Source organism: Nyctereutes procyonoides, unplaced genomic scaffold (genome assembly GCF_905146905.1).
Source record: "Nyctereutes procyonoides isolate TBG_1078 unplaced genomic scaffold, NYPRO_anot_genome, whole genome shotgun sequence".
NCBI classification, from domain to species: Eukaryota; Metazoa; Chordata; class Mammalia; order Carnivora; family Canidae; genus Nyctereutes; species Nyctereutes procyonoides.
This window is the reverse complement of record NW_026575141.1, coordinates 11,396,095-11,422,475: the sequence shown is the minus strand read 5'-3', so window position 1 is coordinate 11,422,475 and position 26,381 is coordinate 11,396,095. Positions and strand designations below refer to the sequence as shown.

The following is a 26,381-nucleotide window of genomic DNA, read 5'->3' as shown; positions in this document are numbered from 1 at the left end:
ATAAATACCCAGTAACGCTGGCTTAAAGAGTAATTCTATTTTTAATTTTTTAAAGAAATTATATTGCAAATGGGGGAAAATGAAGGGAAATGAAGAAAGATAAGGCTCTAAAATTTAAGACCGGAAAATGATAACATTCATAGACTGTAATAAATTATATATGTACAAAGTAGTACCTGGAGCAATGACTACAAAGTCTATACAAAGACATCCACTCAAAAAAAGTACAGATAAAAACTGAATTCTAAAAAACGTTCAAGTAACCCACAGGAAGACAAGAAAAGGAAAACAGAGAAATCAAAAACAGAGGGAACAGAAAACTAAAAAAATAATAAAATAAAATAAAATAAAATAAAATAAAATAAAATAAAATAAAATAAAATAAAATAAAAAAATAAAACTATTATATTTACCATGTTCTTTCTTGCTTGTTTTATCATCTCACTTCTGCTTGAAGACAGTTCTTTAGCCAATCTACTGTCAATAAATTTTTTAGTTTTCCTTATGAATGTCTAGATATCTCCTTTATTACTAAAGGATAATTCTGCTAGATATAGGAGTCTGTGTTGACATTTTTCTCTTAGCACTTGAAAGAAGTGCCTCCACAGTTTCTAATGAAAGCTCTATTATCCAAACTGTTTTTTCCTTACAGACAAGGTATAATTCTTCTCTTGCTACTTTCAACATTTTTTCTTTGTCTTTCTTTTTTTGATGGAAGATTATTTTAATTTCATTTAAATTCAATTAACCTATAATGTATTATTGGTTTCAGAGGTAGTGATTCATCAGTCTTATATAATGGCCAGCATCTTTTTTTTCCTCAAAAGTTTAATTATATTGTATCTTGGCATAAATTTCTTTGGATTTATTCTATTATTCACTCAGTTTCTCAAATTTTTATGTTTATGTCTCTTGACAAATTTGGGAAATTTTCAGCCATTATGTTTTTAGCTCATTTTTAGCCCCTTCTTCTTTCTCCTCTCAGAGATACCCTGATGAAAAGAGGGTTAGATATTTTGTTACAGTCCCATAGGTCCCTGCAGCTGTATTTTTTAAGTCTACTGTTTAATTTTAGATTATTGTTAGTCTTTGTTGTTTAAAAAATTTCTATGTTTCTGTCTTCTAGTTCACAGATTATTTCCTCTGTCCCCTCCATCTTCCTGTTGAGTCTATCTGTTGAGCTTTTTATTTTGTTTTTGTATTTTTCAAAATTTACCAAATTTACCAGAATTTCTTTTTTTTTGATTTTTTTTATTCATAAGAGACACAGAAAGAGAGGCAGAGACACAGGCCTCTGTGACCTAAGGAGGAGAAGCAGGCTGCATGCAAGGAGCCCGATGGGGGACTTGATCCCGGGAATCTGGGATCAGGCCCTGAGCCAAAGGCAGATGCTCAACCGCTGAGCCACCCAGGTGTCCCAACCAAAATTTCTATTTGGTTCTTCTTCATACCTTCTGTTTCTTTGGTGATACTATCTACTTTTTCATTTGTTAAGCATTTTTATAACTGCTTATTGAAGCATTTTTTATCATACCAATTTAGGATTTTGTCACAAATACATAAGACCTCTGTCATCTCAGTGTTGATATCTATTGTCTTTTATCATTCAATTTGAGATCTTCCCGGTTCTTGGTATGACAAGTGATCCTGAACATGTTCATATTATGAGTCTTGGGACCTTAAACCTTCTGTGTTTTCATTGGCTTTCTATGACAGTCCTAACAGGGGAAGGGAAGGAGTAGGGAGCACCACTTCATTACTGTCAAGTGGAAGGAGAAGTCCACTTTTCCCAGTTGGCCTCCCTTGACATTTGAATGTGGGGAGTCCTCATAACTGCTGGGTGAAGGTGGGAGTCCAGGCTTTCTACATGGTTTCCATTGACAATGCACTGGGAGTAGCCTTATTACTGTTAGGTGATGTTGAAAGTTATAAGTCTCTAATAGGTCTCTTCTGACACAATCTCAGGATGGCAGGGAAATGACCCCTCATTACGGCTGGGTAGGTATGGAAGTCCAAACTTTTCATTTGGGAAGATTTTTCAATGGGAAGATAAGGTTCACAACCAGCAGGGAAGGAAAAGGTCCCAGTTCTCGGCTTGGCTTTCTCTGATACCATTCTAATGGTGGTGGTGGAACAGGCTATTACCATCTTATGAAGAGGGAATTCTAAATTCCCCATCTAGCCTTTTCTGGCCTGGATGGGGGGTGGTACCAACTTCTTCAGTGCATTTGGGTAAGGTAGAGCAGGGACTGTCTAAAAGTCTTCCACCTTGGGGCACCTGGGTGGTGCAGTCAGTTAAACATCTGACTCTTGATTTCAGTTCAGGTCGTGATCTTGGGGTCCTGACACTGAGCCCTGAGTCAGGCTCTGCATTCAGTCTGGAGTCTCCTTGAGATTCTCTCTCCCTCTCTCTCTGGACCTCCTGCTCATGCTCACTCGCTCTCTCTCTAAAATAAATAAATCTTTAACAAAAATTAAAAATAAAAGTCTTCTGCCTTATTTTCTGTACCTGCTGATATTTATAGGCTACTAGCTTATCCAGTCTTGGACATACAAGGCAATCAGAAAATTCAAAGAACCCACCACATCATTCCTAAAGTCTTTGAGTCCTTAGACAGTCTCCCTTCTTCTACCTTTTGGAGTCTTGTTTTATTTGTTTTATATAATAACATCCAGGGTTTTAGATATACTTAGTAAGAGAAATAGGGGAAAGTATGGCCCCTTCATCTTTAGAAAGTCTCCTAAATTTCTTTTTTATAGCTAGCTCATTCATCTCTAAAGTGGATGATGAAGGAAATAATACTGTATTTATCCCTATCAAACCTGTACATAGGCAACTAATTTATTAGAGAACTAAAATATAAAAAAAAGTAATAGTTCAATTTTTAAAACTCTATGGGACTGGACATAGCCTTAATTTCAAGGTAAACCAAAAGTGTAATATGGTAATCAAATGTCATTGTAATTTTAAGTTCTGAACTAACACTGAGTTCACCTCTCTGAAGCACTTCACTCAGCCCAGAGTATCAGATTTTGAGAGCAATACTAATAAACCAGTGATTAAAAAAATAAGATAGTGATGGTTTCAGAATATTGAAGGAGCAAGAGATACATTACCTAGAAAAAAGGAGGACTGAGGAGAAAGGGTTATATAATAGCAATTATTAGTATTTATTAAGCTCAAAACTGGAAAAAATGGCAGAAAATAGAACAAAAGCAGTCAGATAGGTTGGCTTTATTTATGTAGGATTTTTGTAGCAATATAAATTGCCCCAAAATGTGATGAACTGCTTTACTATCCTAAGTTCCCATGTGTCAGAAGTATTAAAACAAAGACTGTACATCCACCAGTTACAAATATAGTTGAGTGGATTGCCTCAGGAGAGAGCCTAGAATAGTTTTTAATCTGTGATTTGTGGAGCTATCTGAAGAGGCACTATGGATTGTAGGGTGAGGTACAACTGCTGCTGAACACATAAAATGCCCAATTTCCCCAAATTGCTTCAATAAGACATTCCATTTACATACTCATCATCTACAGCTGCTTTTATTAGGACAGGTGCAGATGGGGTGGAGAGAAGGATGGTACTTAAAAAAAAATCCAAAAATTAGTGAAGATATGAACTGAGGTCTCTTTGAATTCTACATTCTTTGATTAGTTTGTGGTTCTCAGCTATATTCCAGGAAACTAAGATCATCATTTTATTGAGCGATAACTCCAAACAAGATTAATGTATGTCATGTGAAAAGCTTCCTTCTCTTCAATAATGGGATTTTTAAAATGAATCAATAAATGTTTCAGTTTTCCACTTTACCTGTGTCAGTAGAGCCTATTTTGTGCCTGGAGGTGAATTTTATCTTTCTCTGAAAGATTTCATATTTAAACTAAATGCCCTTTATATTTAAAAAATAAAAAGTAGCTATAGAAAAGTAAATCTCACAAACACAAAGTTATACATTTTAAATCTATACTTCTATAAAGAGAAACTTTGGAAAAATTAGCTGTTATATACTAAATTTTAGGTGAACACACCATCAAAATAATCATAACTTCTCCATAAGTAAAAGCAATTTGTTACATACTAAAATACTAAAATAATATGAAGTCTGTAAATGCCTGAGTCTTTAAAATACTTCATCCCAAAAGCTAAAGATCATTTCATGACTCATACCTATACTAATCACAGTGACCACATTTGTCAATCCACAGGAACTTTTTTTAAAAGCATAAATTATTAATTTTACTTAGCTTAAAAAATTAACACAAATTTCAACGTATCATCATTCTGTCTTAGTCACTGTAGTAGAATTCTTTTTTTTTTAATTTTATTTATGACAGGCACACAGTGAGAGAGAGAGAGGCAGAGACACAGGCAGAGGGAGAAGCAGGCTCCATGCACCGGGAGCCCGATGTGGGATTCAATCCCGGGTCTCCAGGATCGCGCCCTGGGCCAAAGGCAGGCGCCAAACTGCTGCGCCACCCAGGGATCCCCGTAGTAGAATTCTTATCCATAAATCAACTAGGGATTCTATTTTCAACGTGGTAGTTCACTGGTTTCTTAGAAATGACACTCACTGTTAAGTAATTCTAAAGGTCTATCATCTAGATTTTGCTGAGGCAGGACTCAGAAGAGGGCAGGCTGGTGTGCAGGAGGGATCCATGTATGTGGTCATGAGTCTGCTCAATCACTTAGCACGGGTATCTCAGCATGGCCTTTTTTCTGCTGATAGTTGCTTATGTATTTTGTGAGTGAATCATATGCTAAATGTATACTGAATCAAGGGAATTGAGGTATTATGATAAAATAGTTGTGAACATCGATTTCTACTATGTTGCATGTGTTTTTTAGTCATTATTTATAACTTTATATGTAAAATTTTAAAGTATTATCACCACACAATATAGTAACCCAAACAATATCTCAAAATAGTCTCCTATCCTTTGCTTTTATAGAAACTTATTTTCTTATAAAAGGTAACATAAATGGCAGAAAATTTAGGAAATACAGGACAGCAAAAATAACTTTTTAAATGCAAAATAACAAATTTTTAACAGAAAAGCAAACTTTTAACAGAAAAGTGATTTTATGGACCCCATTTTAAATTGCAAAGGAATGACTGAATCCAGATTTTATTTTCCCATAGAATTAATTTCAACCCTTTATTATAGGCACACAAGACTACTCAACTGATTTAAACAGGAGTAAAACTTGAGGCTTTCAGCATCAAAAACCACATAAAAGAATTACCTTTAGCTTAAATTTGAAATTCTCACAAGTTATCTGATCAAAGCAGATTACTTATTTCAAACTATACCATGAAGAAAGTAAAGATAATAAAAACTTGAGTGAAAACAGCTGATGATCAAGTTTCCTTCAGGAAGATAATGGAATTAATGTAATAAAGTTATTTACTTATTACTAAGAGTTATGCTACATAATGTTTCTTGGTGTTATCATCTACATTTTACAGGTATTTTTAATGTAACATATTTTATAATTCTGAGAGACCACAGTTCCCATCTTACCTTTTAAATTTTAAGAGATTTATCTTTCTAATGTAAATATATTTACTGATTTATTTTAAAACCATACTTGAGCATATTTCCCACATACCTCTTTTAACTATTTATGGCAGAAAACCTTTTCAAAGATTCCAAAGTTTAATGAAACAGAAGTTAAGCAAACAAACTTAATGCCTGCATGCTTCTTTGTAAGTTGGTCAAAATACCATCTAGTAGCCTCTGAAGATGAGCTACCCTTTAATTGAAGCTTTTATTTTAATTACTTACGGAAAGTGACTCTGCTCCCTGTATGTGACACTTAATGCACTCAACACTTTTAATGCACCCTGGAAACAGGCATAAATAGGAGAACAGAAATTCATTTCCAGGGACAAAGCATAGGTCAAAAGATTAGGCATTCTAAAATCAGTTTTATGTTTCTCAAGATGCAATATGGTTATTATCTAAAAGCACATCAAACTGTATGGATTCTAAAATTTCAAGCTTATAAAAAAGAAAGCTGTTGTGAGAATAAACTTATATTAATTCTGTTACCTTTTAGCCGGTGACTTAGAATCTGTTCCAAAATAGCTGCAAAATTGTTAAATTCAGGAGAAGAATCGTCAATTGTCTCAAAGCAGGACCGATCAATTAGAGTCTTCACAGAAAACCTGTGAAAAAAAGAGAGTTGATTCATTCACCTAAGCAGGAAAAATGGAAAGGAAGCAATTTAGGGAAGTATTACAAAAAATAATCTTAAGTATTATATATATTGAAAACTATTCAAATTTACTCTGTGAATAGAAAATTTTACATAAAAATCAGGCTTTCAGTTATATATTTACTGTCTATTGAACACAATAAGACTTAGGAGTAGCTCACTATTTTCATAGCATTAAAATCAGAATTTAGGGATCCCTGGGTGGCGCAGCGGTTTGGCACCTGCCTTTGGCCCGGGGCGCGATCCTGGAGACCCGGGATCGAATCCCATGTCGGGCTCCCGGTACATGGAGCCTGCTTCTCCCTCTGCCTGTGTCTCTGCCTCTCTCTGTGTGTGTGACTATCATAAATAAATTAAAAAAATTTAAAAAAATAAAATAAAATCAGAATTTAAAAAATGACCTTAATTATGAATTCTAAAAACTCAAAAGCTACAATACTGCATATAAGAAATTTAAGTGTCAGACCTAAATGCTTTTAAGAGTTTTAGAGTACAAAACTGAATGAAACAGGATGCAAGTAGTGCAGATCCAAAGTTTTTATGAGCTTTATAAATAGGAATAATTACAAATCTATAATGTGTGTTATATTTTTCCTTATCAGGATGTCTTTGTCTCTATTTTTGACTTTGTCTCATAATCAGTGCATTTTCCAAGACTTAGCTCAAATGCCACCTCTTCTTTTTTTTTTTAATTTTTATTTATGATAGTCACACACAGAGAGAGAGAGAGAGGCAGAGACACAGGCAGAGGGAGAAGCAGGCTCCATGCACCGGGAGCCCGACGTGGGATTCGATCCCGGGTCTCCAGGATCGCGCCCTGGGCCAAAGGCAGGCGCCAAACCACTGCGCCACCCAGGGATCCCAAATGCCACCTCTTCAATGAAGAATTATCTTCTTGCATATTCTTAGCACAAGCATTTTGTTCGTATGGCCCTTTAAGAGACAATTATAGTTTATCTTACTGCTGTTATCTATAGTATCTACCTTACTAGAATATAAATTCCTTCAGTGCAGAAACATGTAAGTAAGGTCAATCTATGAGGAAGGAAGCAATGGGGAGGCCTATGAAAACTGTTAAATAATTAGAAAATGTAAACTATGAGGGAGGAAAAGGAGTACAAATCATTCCCTAGGTCTCTGGCTGGTTATACTATTCATAAGGACAGAAAATATAGGAGGTAAGTATAAAGGGTAACATAAAGATATTTGTTTGTATGATTACATCCAAAAACCCTACCCTAAAAACTCTTCACCACCGGTTATAATATATAGGGGAATGAAAACAGTGAAACATTTATATAGTACACTATAATTTAAAACATTAGAGCTATTGAGAATTTAAGTGTTTTCTTTGTAAAAAAAAAAATTTTACCAACAGTAGTTTGAATAGCGCTTGCATTCTTAGTGTACAACTTAAAATATGGACTGAGCGTACTTTCTATTCCTTAGCAAATTATTCCTTTCTAAGTTTGGATCAGTTTACAACATTTTACCCCTTGCAGTTTCAAATATGAAAATCTCTGAGAGGCCCTAGAATGTGAAGTGGCTTTCCAGTACCACTTCTCCCAGAAGCTGGTTTTTGTCATAACCACTCTGTTCATTTATATCAATTCATTTACCTTCACTAAGTTCCTCTGGCTGCGTACCTAATTCCCTGGAATAGCAGCCGTGTCAGTATTCCCATGATTATTTTTTTTTAAGATTTATTGATTTATTTGAGAGAGAGAGAAAGAGCTCCAGCAGGAGGGCAGAGGAAGAGGGAGAAAGAATCTCAAGGAGACTACTTCACAGGGCTCCATTTCAGGACCCTGAAATCACAACCTGAACCAAACGAGAGTTGGAGGTTTAACCAACTGCGCCACCCAAGTGCCCTCGTGATTAACTATTTCTTCTATAATTCCTTTTAAGTTTAATTCAAATTTTATTTCCCACGTTAGCACTTCATGTGTCTTTGTCATTTTTTCATCTTTGTTGGTCAATTCACTCTCAATTATCCATTTTGTAAAACAGCATGTGGGTTTAACACCAGGACATAAGGAGGCAACACAACTATAGGTTTTCATTTCTGTGCAGGAACTAATAGCACTTGAATAGTGACCAATGCTGGACAGATTTAGAAAGAAGTGATATGACAGCTCACTGATAATGATGTGCATTTGTTATTAGCACAATGGTTTGCAGACTAAGGTGCCAGCAACAAAATTTCATTTTATGCAATTACTCATAGTTAATACACCACGGCAGTCAAAGCAGAAGTGTGTTAGTATAGACCTGATAGTAACTAAATTGTGGTAACTGATAGTACATATTTGAACAGTACAAAGTAAAGACTGCCCCATTTATTAATCACAAACAATTCATTACATGTTAGCATAAATAATGTATTTTTATAAAATGCATCTTTTCCAAAACAACAAAAAATTAGCAAGAACAGTACTGTTGTACCTCTATGCAAATATCTTTAATGTTATATTGAATAGAATATAATAAATCCCCATATCTGCTTCTGTATTCAATCAGTTTTAATATTATACACCGTGTAGCCTCTGAAAAACCTACTGTACGCTTGTTAAAGAATGGGAACAAAAAGGCAAATAATGTCTTAGAATTGTTAAAATAACTCTGGCCGTTTGGACCTCTGAAAGGGCAAGGGTCCAAAAGCACACTTTGAAAACCACTACTCTAAGGCACTTTTTTTATGTAATGAAATAAAAAGATTCTCTTTTCCACTTTCAATAAATAATGAAATGTAATGAAATAACTTACATACTTTGTATGTAATGAAATAACTCTTCTCTTAAGTAACTAGAGTGGTAGTAATTATATATTTTTCAGAGCATTAAGAAAATAATTATTCAAATAATTTTCAGTCTTCTCTGATTAGGAAAATAACCTAGACTGAGGTGGGTTAACGTTCAGTGCATAATACTATCTATAACTACAAATGGGACTCATAGGTGGAAGCCATTATGTACAGAAAAAAATAAGAAAAGCTAAGAAGTAACATTGATGAAGTGGTCTCTTGTACCTAAAAGATAGCCAAATTAGATAAACACCAGATATAATGCATGAGTAAATGAACAGAAACAAACAAAAAAAAAAGATAAACAGATAAACCAGATTGAAAGGGATTTGAAAACTTGTTTTTCTTCCTATGTCCATCTCATTGAAAATACATGAGAAAAATGCTGTCAATCGTTAGCAAACTTTTAATAAGTATAATGTTCTTATTCAGTATGAGATTGAAAAATGAAGTGTTCCTAAAATGAATAAACAAACCCCCTAGTTTGGTTTTTAACCTAAATAAAAGGAAACTTTGGAACTAAATAAAAGGAAACTTTGGAACATTTAAATGTTTACCTCTAATCTTTATTAGGTAGAATGGAATAGAAGTTTGACTCACAAACATTCATGGCAGAAGTAATCTACTGCTTTAAAAATTATGGCATTTAAGATACTAATGCACAGCAGTGAAATGAACTGAAAATTTTACTTAAAGATAAAAACAATACAGTACATACTAGATCAAAAAGAGCTACGCTTGAATATTCTATTTCTACCATAACAATCTGGTAAGATTTCAGTCACTATTGTCCTCCAGGAATAATACAAAATTTCCTAACAATTTATCTACATTGTAAAATAGAACAGGAAGAAAGGCCATGGATATTAATACATATATTTTTGTAGCACCAAGAACATCAGTTGTCAATCAAGTACATGCATCTTTTTATCATGTTATCAGCAGTTTCTATTCCTATAGAAGATACTAGTTGCATGACAAAAACCTAGAATGGTGAATATCAGAGCACTAAATTACTTTTAATCCAACACTTGAATAAAAATAAAAACTAAAATAAAAACAAAGCCCAAATATCCTAAAGCATACCTTTAGATTTATGTTCTGTTTTTTCCAAGCATAAAGATACTTAAGGGTAGGGAAGCATTTTAAATATTCTATTACATTAAGGTTGATAATGAAAAAAAAAAAGAAAGTTTCCTGCCTTTGCTTCATCATTTATAGCCTATTCTTCTCCTACCAACACAAATCAAAATTTCAGAAGGTAACTTCGTTCCTTAGAATCCATGTTTTACTTCTAGCTAGCCAAGTCTTCCCACTCAACACTTACTTCTCTAGAATCATGTAGCTAGCTCCATTATGCCAAAATAATGAGAATCTTTTCCTCCATAACACAGTAACTAGCTAAGATGTGCTATAAAAACCAAACCTGTAAAAAGAATTTCAATACATCTAAAAAAGTATCACACAGATGCTGAGCTATTTCCTGATAATGACATTAATATTAGTCATCTATTTCTTGAAGAGGACTGACTTTAAAATAATGAAATGACAATTTGATGAATTGCCTAAAAATACCAAATCAAGTCTAAGTAACAACGTTTACATAAGAATTAAAAACCCAAAAATGTACATAAAAGGGTCATATAATTAAGCACAGATTTTAAAATATCTCTGTCTAAAAATATTCTCTTTTCCACTTTCAATGCCCAAAGAAAATTTTTGTTAGGTCAGAAACAGGAAAGAATGATTGTGAATAAAATCTTCAAACCTAAGAAAGCACAAACTATCATTTCTCTCTTTGGCAACATACCGAGAAAAATAAGATAGTTACCAAAACTGTTTTAAAAATGTTCATTACAAAAAAATTTTTTTTCATTACACTATATTGAATTCTTTCCATGAGTCATAGATTTGTAACATAATTTTAACTATAATTAAAAAGTAAAAATGTGACACCAAAATAAAAAAATATTACTCATTAATTTCTACATTATTATTGGAAAGAAACCTTAAAAATTGGAAATTCACCTTTAATACTTAAGGCACTACATCAGTAATATATACATATATATTCACATATATGCAGAGTGTTCAAGTAGGAAAAAAATATGTCACATCCCCTTACAATAATCAAAATACTTCAAAAAACATAAATTTCAGGGCACTTGGGTGGCTTAGTCAGTTGAACGTCCAACTCTTGTTTTGGGTTCAGGTCATATCTCAAGAGTTGTAAGATGGAGCTTCCCATCAGGCTCTGCCTTGGGTGTGGAGCCTTCTTAGGGTTCTCTCTCTTCTTTTCCCTCTGTCCGCCCCCCCCACCCCTCTCCCTCTTAAAAACAAACAAAACCCCATAAATCTCATACAGAGGGATCCCTGGGTGGCGCAGCGGTTTGGCGCCTGCCTTTGGCCCGGGGCGCGATCCTGGAGACCCGGGATCGAATCCCACGTCAGGCTCCCGGTGCATGGAGCCTGCTTCTCCCTCTGCCTGTGTCTCTGCCTCTCTCTCTCTGTGACTATCATAAATAAATAAAAAAAAAATTTAAAAAAAAATCTCATACAGAACAGATTTTCTTACCTATACCATTATATGTCTTTACCACAGAATTATATCTGAAGATAACCAAAGCACATAGAAGCATCACATTTCAAAACTAAAAGGACTTCAGAAAAGTATAAGTGATATTTTTAAGTAGAATGTATGTATCCAAATCCTGAGATAGAATTCTTTCCACTATTTCACACCAAAATTACAGAATTCTTTATAATGTTTATTACTGCTAGTTGTCTTTCCCAAAGGGACAGGTAACTATCTTCTGCATATTAATATAAATCAGTGATTAAATAGTCAACACAGAGATGGCTACTGGGAAACAGGATACAATTTACCTCAAATAAAATGTAAATCAGTATGGGTAATGGCTTATTTCCTTTCTCACATTTTATACAGAACCATATATATACCAGATATATATATATATCATATATACCAGAAACTCAAAAAATCTTTTAGAATCAGCAATTTGCCTTCTTTTTTTAAGTATTATGAAAGTAAGAATTCTCCAAAATCACGTGTATCCCACTTTTCCTATAACTTTAATATTTTTACAATAAGAACTTTTTTATATATACCCTTTTACTAGGAGTCTGCACACTACTACCACAGGCCAAATCCAACCTGTTGCCAGTTTTTATAAAGTTTTATTGGAACACAAGGATTAAAAAGTCCCAATCATTTTCTCTGGAATGCATAAATTAAGATTCTCTCTCTTATTATAGTGTTTACTATTTCTAAAAATTTTACTCAATGTAAAAATTAAAAGGAGAGAGAAAATTGTATTTTAAAATATTTTCCCACCTGCGCTGACAAAATTCCTCTTAAAGAGAATTTGTAATTTAGGTACTTTAAGGATGAGATACTATATAATTAACATCTTGTATTGCTATATACGCAGATTGATGACAACAGATTGCCCAACATGAAAAATAACATTAGACACACACGATCTTAAAAAAAAAAAAAAAAAAACTAAGGATAAAACAAAATTTTCCAAAAAAAAAAAACCCATCTAAAATTAGAAAGCTATCAAACCAAGAAAACTTCCCATCTTAATATAAATAGCTCATTAAATCTCTTATATGAAAGAACTCCCAATTAAAATCATATTAATAAAGAATACTTTATACCCTTGGACCACATATCCTTTTGGAATCTAACCGCTCTTTATCCAATGACAAACAAAAATATTCAAGGAACATTTTTTTAATAAATTAATTTTTATTGGTGTTCAGTTTACCAGCATACAGAATAACACCCAGTGCTCATCCCATCAAGTGTCCCCCTCAGTGCCCGTCACCCATTCACCCCCACCCCCCGCCCTCCTCCCCCTCCACCACCCCTAGTTCATTTCCCAGAGTTAGAAGTCTTTATGCTCTGTCTCCCTTTCTGATATTTCCCACACATTTCTTCTCCCTTCCCTTATATTCCCTTTCACTATTATTCATATTCCCCAAATGAATGAGAACATACACTGTTTGTCCTTCTCCGATTGACTTACTTCACTCAGCATAATACCCTCCAGTTCCATTCACGTTGAAGCAAATGGTGGGTATTTGTCGTTTCTAATGGCTGAGGAATATTCCATTGTATACATAAACCACATCTTCTTTATCCATTCATCTTTCGATGGGCACCGAGGCTCCTTCCACAGTTTGGCTATTGTGGACATGGCTGCTAGAAACATCGGGGTGCAGGTGCCCCGGCGTTTCATTGCATCTGAATCTTCGGGGTAAATCCCTAACAGTGCAATTGCTGGGTCGTAGGGCAGGTCTATTTTTAATTCTTTGAGGAACCTCCACACAGTTTTCCAGAGTGGCTGCACCAGTTCACATTCCCACCAACAGTGTAAGAGGTTTCCCTTTTCTCCGCATCCTCTCCAACATTTGTTGTTTCCTGCCTTATTAATTTTCCCCATTCTCACTGGTGTGAGGTGGTATCTCATTGTGGTTTTGATTTGTATTTCCCTGATGGCAAGTGATGCAGAGCATTTTCTCATGTGCGTGTTGGCCATGTCTATGTCTTCCTCTGTGAGATTTCTCCTCATGTCTTTTGCCCATTTCATGATTGGATTGTTTGTTTCTTTGCTGTTGAGTTTAATAAGTTCTTTATAGATTTTGGAAACTAGCCCTTTATCTGATATGTCATTTGCAAATATCTTCTCCCATTCTGTAGGTTGTCTTTGAGTTTTGTTGACTGTATCCTTTGCTGTGCAAAAGCTTATCTTGATGAAGTCCCAATAGTTCATTTTTGCTTTTGTTTCTTTTGCTTTCGTGGATGTATCTTGCAAGAAGTTACTGTGGCCAAGTTCAAAAAGGGTGTTGCCTGTGTTCTCCTCTAGGATTTTGATGGAATCTTGTCTCACATTTAGATCTTTCATCCATTTTGAGTTTATCTTTGTGTATGGTACAAGAGAGTGGTCTAGTTTCATTCTTCTGAATGTGGATGTCCAATTTTCCCAGCACCATTTATTGAAGAGACTGTCTTTCTTCCAGTGGATAGTCTTTCCTCCTTTATCGAATATTAGTTGACCACAAAGTTTAGGGTCCACTTCTGGGTTCTCTATTCTGTTCCATTGGTCTATGTGTCTGTTTTTGTGCCAGTACCACACTGTCTTGATGACCACAGCTTTGTAGTACAACCTGAAATCTGGCATTGTGATGCCCCCAGCTATGGTTTTCTTTTTTAAAATTCCCCTGGCTATTCGGGGTCTTTTCTGATTCCACACAAATCTTAAAATAATTTGTTCTAACTCTCTGAAGAAAGTCCATGGTATTTTGATAGGGATTGCATTAAACGTGTAAATTGCCCTGGGTAACATTGACATTTTCACAATATTAATTCTGCCAATCCATGAGCATGGAATATTTTTCCATCTCTTTGTGTCTTCCTCAATTTCTTTCAGACGTGTTCTATAGTTTTGAGGGTATAGATCCTTTACCTCTTTGGTTAGGTTTATTCCTAGGTATCTTATGCTTTTGGGTGCAATTGTAAATGGTATTGACTCCTTAATTTCTCTTTCTTCAGTCTCATTGTTAGTGTATAGGAATGCCATTGATTTCTGGGCATTGATTTTGTATCCTGCCACGCTACCAAATTGCTGTATGAGTTCTAGCAATCTTGGGGTGGAGGCTTTTGGGTTTTCTATGTAGAGTATCATGTCATTGGCAAAGAAGGAGAGTTTGACTTCTTTGCCAATTTGAATGCCTTTAATGTCTTTTTGTTGTCTGATTGCTGAGGCTAGGACTTTCAAGGAACATATTTTAACATAGGTTAACTATCTAGCTATTCATGGCAGCAGTACAGCAATAGGAAGAACAAGGGCTTTAATATCAGGCCCTGGACTCAAACCTGGCTCTGCTATTAGCTGTTTCTGTCAAGACAATTAACTTCTCTGAACCTCAGTTTTGTCAGTAATCAATTACTAAGTTATTGTAAAGATTAAAAGAGATATATAAAGTATTTAATACAGTTTCAACTTACACAAAAATTACTAAGTGTTAGCACACATCCACTTTCTTTTTGGAACATCAGCATTTCTCTAAGTAACATCTAAGCATAGAAAAAATGCAGGATTTTCAAGTGTGTGTAAAGTGATTTTTTCTGATGCTATGGCTCAAATACAAACACATATACCCACACATGATTTACTACCAGTTCTTATGTATCCACAGACACTGAAGGAAGCACATAAGAGGAAAGTATAGTTTTAAAATCAGATATATTTGGGTTTGACTTTTAGCAATATTAGGCTTAACTATAAAACAAATCTGATTGAAACAGAAATTGTTTCAATTAAAGAATTTTCATTACTAGTCATAAATGCTCATCTAGTATTTTTTCTCCAAAAAAGGATATTCTGCATGCATGACATAATGTATTTTCCTCAGATGGTAAGCACAGATGTTTTGTTTTATAAATTATTAAAATTTTAATTTATATTTTTAATATTAATTTTGAGACTATATCTGGAATACAAAAGAACTCAAGTGTACATTTTGGATATATGGGAATACTGTTATCCTCTTCAAAGGACAATCACCATCACTAGAGAAAAAGGCAATGTCCTTTTATCTAATGCAAAAAATGTGCATTTTCTATCTTTGAGATATTTTCAAAATAGTATGCATTTTATACTTTTTACCTATTTTCGTGAAATAGCTTCTATAAAATTGAATATTAAGGTACACTCCATAAGGAAATAACAAAAAATATATTTGGTTAGTTCAGTCTCACTTTTTCTTAAACTATTATTAAAATACTAGAAAGATGAATTTTTTTCCATTTCAACATTAAATTTTAATTAGAGTAGTAATTCCATTCAAAAGAAAGCAAATTCTACTGCTGAAGCTATTACATGTTGAAACTCTACTAATCATCAGAGATTAATCATCAGGGTGACTTTTAAAAAATAAATGATGATGATTCTTCAATTCAACCTTCAATTTTATTTTGAAAATGTCCATTGCACTGATATTATTCTTTACTAAATATAATTACCTCAGTTGATAAACATGCCTACTATGTGCTAAATGCTGGAAATAAACTAGATGCTAAATAAACTATGATTCCAATATTTGAGAAATTCACATTCTAGTAAAAGACAAAAAGATAATCAGATTACAGCAGCATAACTGGTGCTATAGTTATTTATATAACCTATTCCAGAAAAGACTTAAGATTGCTTATGGGGGCATATAAAATACCATCAGTTGGCTGCATAAATTAAAACTGGGGAGGAAGGGATGCCTGGGTGGTTCAGTGGTTGAGCATCTGCCTTCAGCTCAGAGTGATCCTGGGGTCCTGGAAGAGAGTCCCAAATCTGGCTCCCCACAAGGGAGCCTGCTTCTCCCTCTGCCTCTGTCTTTGCCTTTCTCCATGTGACTCTCATGAATAATAAAAAAAAAAAATCTTAAAAGAAAAAAAAAAACTAGAGAGGAAGATGAAAAATGTGGGAATAGACTAAGGTGGATGGAGTAAATAAATGGTGGTAGACCAGTGCTCCCACAGAGTACAGCTAGAAAAACTGGGGAAGGGGGAGGAACTACAGAAATCGTATGTTTGAAGCCTGCGGACGGTGGCTAAAACATTAAGAATCAGAGCAGTTAAGACTCCAGAAAGAGTAAAGCTCAAAAATAGGTTGACTACTACTGCTGCTTTTACCCAGAAGTGTCTGTCAATTCTGAGTATGGCAGGGTCTAATTCCCACAGAAGAGTGCTAGGGGGGAACAGAAAAACTAGGAAAGCTTTTGAAGGAATTCTGGGAAGGCCACAAACACTTTATGTCAGCAGAAGACTAAAATCCTAATCAGAAAGCCTCTGATTAACACAATAAAGCACTTTGTAGTTCCAGAAGACAAATAATAGTTCAAGACTAGCAGAGAAAGAGTGCTAAAAAATATACCAAGCCTAGTAGGTTCAAAACCTTATTATGTGCTAAATGCTGGAAATAAACTACTTACCAGAGTTGAAACCCAGCCTGGATTCAGCACCATTCCCTGACTGAATGAAGGCGATCAGCTACCACTCTATCTTTCCAGAAGAGATAACATTAGTAAGAAAAGTAAGCACTATGCTATATTATGAGCCATGAGCACTAATAAGCTCTTGGTCACATTTTCTTCAAATTGATGGGTGCACTCTACCTGTGGTCTTTTTCTACTGTATGTTATGTTCTGATGAATACTTCTGACATGATGGTTGACAAAGTGGTAAGTATAATAGCACTCAAAGAACAACAAAAGTGCTGAAAAATTTAATACATACCATCTGGTATTCAGTAAAAAGAAATGTATATATGCCAAAAAACAAGACTACATGACAAAGAAAGGAAGAGAGAAAACACAATAAAAAGAGATGTAAAATGATCCAAATATTCTAAACTAGGGATCAGAACTTTTAGATAACTGATTAATAGGATCTATGGAAGACAGGAAAAGATGGATATAGATAAAAAGATATGTATTTTTATATGAGGATTAGAGAAATTAAAATTCAAAACTATCTGAAATTAAAAACTCATTTAATTTACTCAGTAGATGAGAAACAGAAGACAAGATTAATGAAAAGAAGTCATACAAAATATACAAACTGAAGTAAAGAGAGAATAAAGAAGAGAAAATACAGAAAAGAAAGAATGTAAGTCAAGTAGAATCTGATAAAATTTAACATACATGAAACTGGGGAGTGTAAAAGTAGCCAAAATTTTTCCAAACCTGATGGAAGAACAATGGTAAGGGTAAATATGTGGGTAAATGCAAATGTGTATTGCCTAAATATCAAGAATAAAATATAGCAATAAAAGAATCTTGTGCAACTTAAAATATATGTGTAAATATATATAAAAAATATAAAGTCCATATATGTAGACTTAAAATGTCCAGGATAAGAAGGAATAAATAGTTCTAACATTACTGGAGAAGCAGTGAGAGTTAAATTTATATTACACTGTGATAAATTAAGAGTAACTGCTAAAAGGATAGGAATCCAACATGTACACAGAACAAGAAAAAAAATTTATGATTAACAAGTTCATTGGGAGAAAAACTGGAATAGTGGAATAAATAAAAAATATTTCACTGATATATAAGAAAAGAGAAAAAAGTAAACATCAAACAAAGAATAAAATGGTAGCTATAAACCCAAATAAGATAACATTAAATGTAAATGGACTAAATACTCTAATGAGATAAAACTCAATTCTATCCTGCCTACAAGAGACATTTTAAATTTAAGGACAAAAAGATTGAAAGTTAAGGATGGAAAAAGATACATCATACAAACATTAGCTGTAAGAAAGCTGTCTTAACTATAATAATAGCAGACAAAATTGACATTAAGAAAATAACGGTATGAAAGATAAAAACATTTCATGGTGACAAAGGATCCAGCCCCTAGGAAGAGATCACAATTTTGTGTTTAAAAAAAAGATTTATTTACTTATTTGAGAGAGAGCATGAGTAGGAGGGAGGGAGACTCTGAAGCAGAGCCAAACATAGGGCTCCATCTCATGAGCCTGAGATCATGACTTGAGCTGAAACCAAGAGTCAGCTCTTTTTACTGACCGCAGCTACCCAGGCACCCCAAGAGATCACAATTCTACATCCACACACATCCAATAATAAAGCAACAAAATACTGACAGCAAAAATAACAGAACTAAAAGAGGAAACAGACAAAGGTACCTTCAGTGACAGACATCTCTCTCAAAATTAGACAGATTAAGCATATAAAAAACAGGTAAGGATAAAGAAGTATAAATAACACAATTAAACTTAAATATAACTAATATAGAACATGCAATCAATGACAGTATTTTTTCAAATGTATATAAAATATTATCTAAATTAACCATATGTTGTATCATAAAGCAAGTATAAACAAAACTTCAAAAGTCTGAAATCTTTCAGACTATGTTCTCTATAAATATAGTGGAATTAAGTTAAAAACCAGTATCTAAAAATAACTGGAAAAATCTCCACTATTTGAAAGTTAAGTAATAAATTGTTAAAATAATCCACGAGTCAAAGAAGAAAACCCAATGGAAATGAGAAAACATTTTAAACTAATTAATAATAAAGATACATTTCAAATCTTATTAGCAATCCCAAAATAATGTCAAAAAAGGACATCTGTAGATTGCAAAGGCATATTTATAAAAAAAGAAAGGCTGAAAAACAATGATCTAAACTCTTGTCTCAAGAAATTAGAAAAAGAGGAACTTAAACTCAAAGAAATAATAAAGAAGTCAATGAATACAGAAATAAATGTATGGCAGGGAAAATTAACAAAGCTAAAAGTTGGCTTTTGAAAAGATACATAAAATTCATAAGCTAACAAGAAATAAATGGGAAAAACAGAAATTAGCAGTATCATGAAAGAAAATGGAAAATTACTATAGATTTTTTAAACAACAAAAAGATATGAAAGGGATATTTTAAAGATCTTAAGCATAAATGTGGTAATATACATGGAGAACTCACTGAAGACTGATTCAAGAAGAAACAGGAAATCTGAATTGTACAGTGTCTGTTAAATAAATTGAATCTGTTACTTAAAGACTTCCCACAAAGACAATTAGCAGTTCAGATGTCTTCCCTGGTGCATTCTTTCAAAAGTTTAAGAAATATCTAATGTTATACAAATTATTCTACTGAAGGATACTTCCCAACTTGCTTTATAAGGTCAGATAATCTTAATGACAAAACTAAACAAGGACACTGTAAGAAAGAACAATTACAGATAAACCTCTTCCGTGAACATACATACAAAAATCCCAAATGGAATATTAACTCATTGAATGCAAAGATACATAAAAAAGATAATATAAGATGATATAGCACAACCAAGAGTTTTTATTCCAGAGTAGTTTAACCTTCAAAAGTCAACCAATATAATTCACTACATAAACAGAAAATAAGGAAGAGAAATTATGTTTACTCTGATAGACAAAAACATTTGATGGCAAACATCTACTTCATGGTAAAATATTTAATGTTTTCAGCAATCCTCTGGTCCTAGCCAGTGCAGGAACACAAGAAAACAACGGCATTATGTTTTAAACAAGTAGATGACATAACCGTGTTCAAACTTTGAAAAAAAAAAAAAACTGCAGAAAATCTGTTAGAATTAATAAGTAAATATGGTAAGATTACTACATTATGAGACAAATATTTTAAAAGGTTGATTATATGCCTATATATCAGCAAAAAAGGAAATGTAAAAATTTAATCATCTGTTACAATATAAAAATATAAAAACTTTAAAAAAGGTGTATATATATATTGAAAACTATAAATACTTTTGAGAAAAAATTCAGAATATTTAAATACATGAAGGGTAATGTTCTTTTCCTTGACCTGAGTGCTAGTTACAATGTAGTGTCTTCTTTGCAAAAATTCACTGACCTGTAGGCTTATGCTATGTGTACTCTCTGTATGCAGATTATAAGTCAGTAATAATTTAAATGAAAAATGTGGAAGCAAAGTAAAGCTAAGAATAAAGCTAAATGCATTACTCTCATGTTTTATATATCCTTTATAAATCTGCTTGGCCACAGATTTAACACTAAAATTTCTAAAGCTGTGTAAAAAAGAAGTTGTCAGTTAACACATTTGTGTCCAGTAGATATAAATAAACCAACTGCCTAGAGATACAATCCTTGGCACTAAAATATTTCTCATAGCAATCTTCACAAAAAGATGACACTTCTTGACATAATAAACAACGTTCCTGACAGCAACTCCAAGACCTTTTGTGACTGCTTCTTCTGATCACTCACAATACAGACTGATGGAAACTTACCAATGCACAATTGTGAAAAAGCAACTGTTGACAGGAGCTTGTGAAGCAATGCTGTCTATGTACCCAGCTGCTTTCTGATGATCTGGACCAACTCAGAGATACATCTTTTAAACATGTAAGAGTGGATAAGCTTCACATATTCCCCCTTGAATATCCTATCTTTCAACAGAGCTTCCGACATTTATCAATCCACAGTGGAGTTAAGATAAGCAGTGAAGCTGAATGTGTGGAGGACAGCTATTCTCCCTAAGTTGAGTATAAACCCATTTTAGCTAGGGGAAGAGATAATCACCTTCTCTGAACGCTGAGAAGGTTATCCAAGCCTAATAGCTGAAAAGATGATCATGCTACCTCCATCGTGAACCTACTATCAGGGCTCTAAACAATCCTTAGAAATAATACTGAACCTGCTCTAAAAGAATACAACTAAACATGTTAATCAGAGACCAAAACCAAAGTTCTGCCACACAGAGTATGACTAAAAGAGCTTTAGCCAAAAATACAATCACTGTGGCCAAGGTATGAACAGTCTCATGAGGCATACGCAAAGAAACAGTAACAAAGAAAGTAAAGTCACTGAATTCAAAGTTATTTAAAAGATAATACTGCCAATCATACTAACATTTTACATACCTGCAGGTTCACCCACAGAGTTCAAACATAGGAACAGACTTTTTTTTTTCTGATTATTCATCAACTATAATGTTAAGCTCAGAGTGCTAATGCTCATTTATTCAACTGAGGCCTCTGGTTGCCTTTTTATTTTAACACATGATAAATTTACTTATCTGCTTTCCTAGTTCACAGCCAATTGTAATAAACAAGTGAGGATAAGAAGCACAGAGGAAACAGCTGCTGGAAATAGGTAGAGTTGTAAGAAATAACAGATAACTTGGTAGGAAGCAACAGCAGAATGCAAAGGCACACAAAAAAAATTCAAACACAATCTTCTGGGACCACATAGCAAAAAGCTCTATGCATCTCAAGAGTCCTCAAGGGGAGCCACAGCACCAGGGCATATTCACAGAAACAGATTTAGAGTAAAATCCTCAAAAAAGATTATATTATTCTTTAGAGAATCTTTTAAAGAAGGTAGGGAAACATGTAATCCATTTTTAAAAGTAGTTCACCCAAAATGTTTTAAGTAGTATTATTTATTGTAGCTTTAACGTGAACACTTAAATTATAAGCTTCATTTATACAGAAGATTGCACTCCACAACTAATGCTAAGTAGAGAAAGCACTGTAGCTGATGGGAGGATTTTAAGCTTAACTCAAACATTTATAACATAGAGAAATAGGAGCACCTCATTCCCTGACTACACTGGAAAACATAAGGCCCTACTGTTACTTGAAATAACATTCAAATTATGAAATAATATCTTTACCCACACAAAACCAAGAAAAACTATGTAAAGCCTATTAGAAGTACTTTAATTTTGAAAACCATCATTTGTCTCCACTCATCACTCTTTCTCCTGAAATGGCTGTTAATCCTTTCCAGCCACAAAACAAGAAGATTATGACTATGTGAGTAGTTTCTCTTAAGGTATTGATGAAAAGTTTAGCAAATATTATTCTAAAATCTGTTATGCAGTATATAGTTAAAATCTATAAACTGTATACATATATATAGTACTGTAAACTTTCTTTTAAAACAATGTTAACCCTCAGAAAGAGAATTTCTAATTGTCTTTGTCAACAAAAGTAAAAATCAAAGGAATATGTAAGTTTTTCAATAAAACATGAAGCTTAAAAAATGACAGAAAAAATGGGATCCCTGGGTGGCGCAGCAGTTTAGCACCTGCCTTTGGCCCAGGGTGCGATCCTGGAGACCTGGGATCGAGTCCCACGTTGGGCTCCCAGTGCATGGAGCCTGCTTCTCCCTCTGCCTGTGTCTCTGCCTCTCTCTCTCTCTCTCTCTCTCTCTCTCTCTCTCTCTCTCTCTCTCTCTGTGACTATCATAAATAAATAAAAATTGAAAAGAAAATGACAGGAAAAATGACTAATGTACCTGACTTTTTACGGATGAAAAACAGAGCTTAACAAAAAGCCTGCAAGACTTTAAAAAATTAATTTTCAAACTTCTTAATGTAAAGAACATGCAGGGAAAATACTAGTCGGTACACAGAGCCAAAATCAGTCTATGAATATTTTGGAGTTGAGTGTGGAATATTCAGAGGCCTCAAATGACCTATTTTTTTTCTACCACAATCCGTAAAAAAGCATGATAAAATAGTACCTACTAAGTACCATACAAGTATTTTTAAGGCTACCATACATAAATGGTCAATAGAACAAAAACGAGAGATAAAATAATTATATACATAATCACAATGAATCAAAATTCAATTCAATTCACATCCTATCTTACCTAATCAAGCAACCCACTTTGAAACTTTGACACCATAACAATACTGTTCTTGTACAAGGCTTTAAATGTAAAAAAATTGTGTAATTATATAATAAGACTTTAAAACTAAGCTGAGAATATGCCCACGTTGTTAAGGGGTAAGGAAAAACATTATTGTATAAACATTAGAGATACAGAAGGATACATGGTGGGGGAGAATTTTTGTTTTGATTTGCTTTGGTAAACTGTTCACAAGTTTTCTAGAACATCAGTAGAGAAACATAAAATGGAACATAGTCCAGAATGTTTCTGCTTAGAGAGAAAAATGCACATATTCATCTAGCTACCATTAAACATATATCTACCATTACCCTGTCATATTTGGAGAAATTCTAAGAAAGTGTCAACACATTTTATTTGAAGTCTATTATTAGTTTTAAGGGTGTTATTGAAGGTTACTAAAAATTTAGGCCAAGATGATTTTACAGATGTGAAAACTAGATGAGGTGTTTGTGTGGCTTGTTAAAGGATATACAACCAGTTAATGACAGAGTAAACTTAGAACTCAAACTCTAAACCAATTTCTTTCCAACTTAAATATCAAATCACCTCTAATTTGATATATAAAAATTTAGAAATGAATTCGTTAAGAGACAAGGGTGAGATACCACAATTTGGTAACTCTGAAAGGCAAAGAAACATAAATGCATAAATATTGATTTGTTTAAGCAGGGCTACTTTAAACACACAAATGGCCTAGAATGACTTTTTTCCAAAAAGTAAAAGCCTTTTAGACAAAGCCTAACAAACAGATCCCATTACTACTGAGATGGATGATAATTTATATAAACCATCAACTCTTCATACATGGAAGAACAGCCTTAGTAGTAAGTCCACACAAATACATACACAAATTGAAATCTAAGCCAGAAATCGAAATTTACTTTAGCTACGATACAAAATTTATGTGTAAACTAATGTCAGAAAAAAAATAAATAAAAAAAATAAAATAAAATAAGGTCAGTACTTATTACATTCATTCTGCAATAGAAACCAATAATTATGCGAATAAAATTAATGAGAATACAGTGAGCTTAGACAGCTGTCCACACCAATCAGTGTGATTTGACCGAAATTTCTTAAACATAACTTAAAATGTCATTTAAATAAGGTTGAGATACAAGTCCTTTCTTCTGGCCTGCCTCTGATGAGGAAGCAGATGAACATCAAGTAACCTAAAATCATCCTGGACAAAAATGGAGAAGGAAAAGTAAGACTACCCATTACTGAATTTATTCATTCAATAAATATTAACTGAACATAAGATGCTATAGTGTGAATAATTTTTTTTAAAGACAATTGCAAAAAGCTGCCCTGCAAAGTTTAACTGAGGGAGCTTTAATGAAATGCATTACTCCAAGAAGCATGGCTGGAGCCTGCTTGAGATGATTGTCTTAAAAAAAAAACCAATAATTTTTAATATATATAAAATAAGATAAATTAGCCTTGCTTACTGTTCTATTTTCCTAACTAAAAAAAAAAAAAAATTCCTGGATCAAAAAAAATGTAATACCTGTCTTCCTCAAAAAGTTGCATCCTCGACAGCACAAATGGTAAATTAAACCAAGTCCACATTATTTTACTGTTTATAGGTCCAAGTGCTTACAGTTGGTGAGACAGACAGGTCTTCCTGCTATTTAGACAAACATCTGTAATAGTCCAGGTTAAAAAAAAAAAAACTCGCTCAAAGTTACTGAATATAAGTCCTAATAGAAGTATCTGTATGCTACCTCAGATGCTAGGCACACTTTTAAACAAGAAGAAATGCAGAGAACCTGAAAAGGAGGGAAAGGTGTCATCACTCTTTAATTCCTGGAAGATTATCGATGGTTGCTGCCGAGATGTTTGGTGAAAAATCAGTTATCTCTGAATACAGATGCGCATAATTATTCCTTTTATGTTTCCATATTATTGTAGTGTAAAGGAATATTACACTCATAATTAGAAAACCTTTGAGGGAAGGCAAGACGTGGAACGGATCACTGACACGAAGACTTGGGGTCCTCCACAAGTCCCGCTCCCAGGAACAAGTGCAGAAACTGCACTAGCACCGCGATCTAAAAGTGGAGAGAGAACACACACACACACACACACACGCACACACGCGCGCACACACACACACACACACACGCCACACACACACACGCACACACACACGCACACGCACACACACGCACAGCGCGGCGCGCGGGGCAGGCTGGTAGTAGACATTCAATGCCGGGGCAATGAAATAACTGAATATTTGCGTACAGAAGCCAAAACAAAGACAGGACGCAAAAACAGGGGCAACACAGTAGACGACCACACTAACGACGACTTTACCAAAAGCCGGCTGACAGCTCATGGGCCCTCGGCGAAGCAGCCGGTCGGTCCTGCCCTCCTCCCTTCCTCGGACACTACAAGGCGCGCTCAGAACCAACCCTCCCCCGCCCCGCCCCGCGCCTCACCCTCCCGGGGTTCCAGCGCCGAAGCTGACGGAAAGTGGGCGGCCTGGAGGCGCCCGGCCCCGGCCCCGGCCCCGGCCCGACCCCGGCCCCGGCCCCGGCCCCGGCCCCTCTCCCGGCGCCCGCGCCCGCGGACACGCCCGTGCGGCAGACGCTCCGGCCGCAGCCCCCCCTTTGTGCGGGGCCCCCGGGGGCCCGCGCGCTCGCCCCAAGCCCTCGGCGCCGCCGCCCCTCGCCGCGGGCCGCGCCGTACCTGCACACGGTGATGAGGTTCCTCCTCTCCACCGCAGCGTTGCGGGCGCTCAGGCTCTTCTTGCCGCCGCCGCCGCCGCCGCCGCCGCCCCCGCCGCGGCTCCCGCTCAGGCCCCCCAGGCTCCGGGTGGCCATGGCGGGCTGACCCCCGCGCCCCTTTTGTCTGCCGCGACCCCTCCCGCCCCCCCACACCTGCTCCCCAAGGCTCTTGCTCGTTTTGCGACCGTGGGGGCCCTGAGGGGGGCGGGGGCGGGGGCGGGAGCGGGGACCGACCGGGGGTGTGGGAGACCACGCGGGAACTCGCACCCGGGCACTGGCGGCTGGCGCCCCGCACCCGAGCGCCGCGCACACACACGCACACACGCACACACGCACACACACACGCACAC

At 35.2% G+C, this 26,381-nt stretch overlaps 1 protein-coding gene across 5 annotated transcripts in view; it reads right to left on the bottom strand.

Annotated features, from left to right (window-relative positions):
• The window catches only part of RUNDC3B (RUN domain containing 3B), a 145,413-nt gene extending 119,286 nt beyond the window's left edge, over nucleotides 1-26,127 (bottom strand). For all 5 annotated transcript variants that reach the window (XR_008662074.1, XM_055307285.1, XM_055307284.1 and 2 more), the window contains exons 1-2: nucleotides 25,994-26,127; nucleotides 6,059-6,174 (exon numbers count right to left, since the gene is read on the bottom strand). Coding sequence is in view for 4 of the 5 variants with exons in the window: in XM_055307285.1 (XP_055163260.1) it covers nucleotides 6,059-6,174; nucleotides 25,994-26,127 (250 nt within the window). In the remaining variant the exon portion in view is untranslated. The remainder of the gene's footprint in view (nucleotides 1-6,058; nucleotides 6,175-25,993) is intronic.
• Between the last annotated feature and the right edge of the window lie 254 nt (nucleotides 26,128-26,381).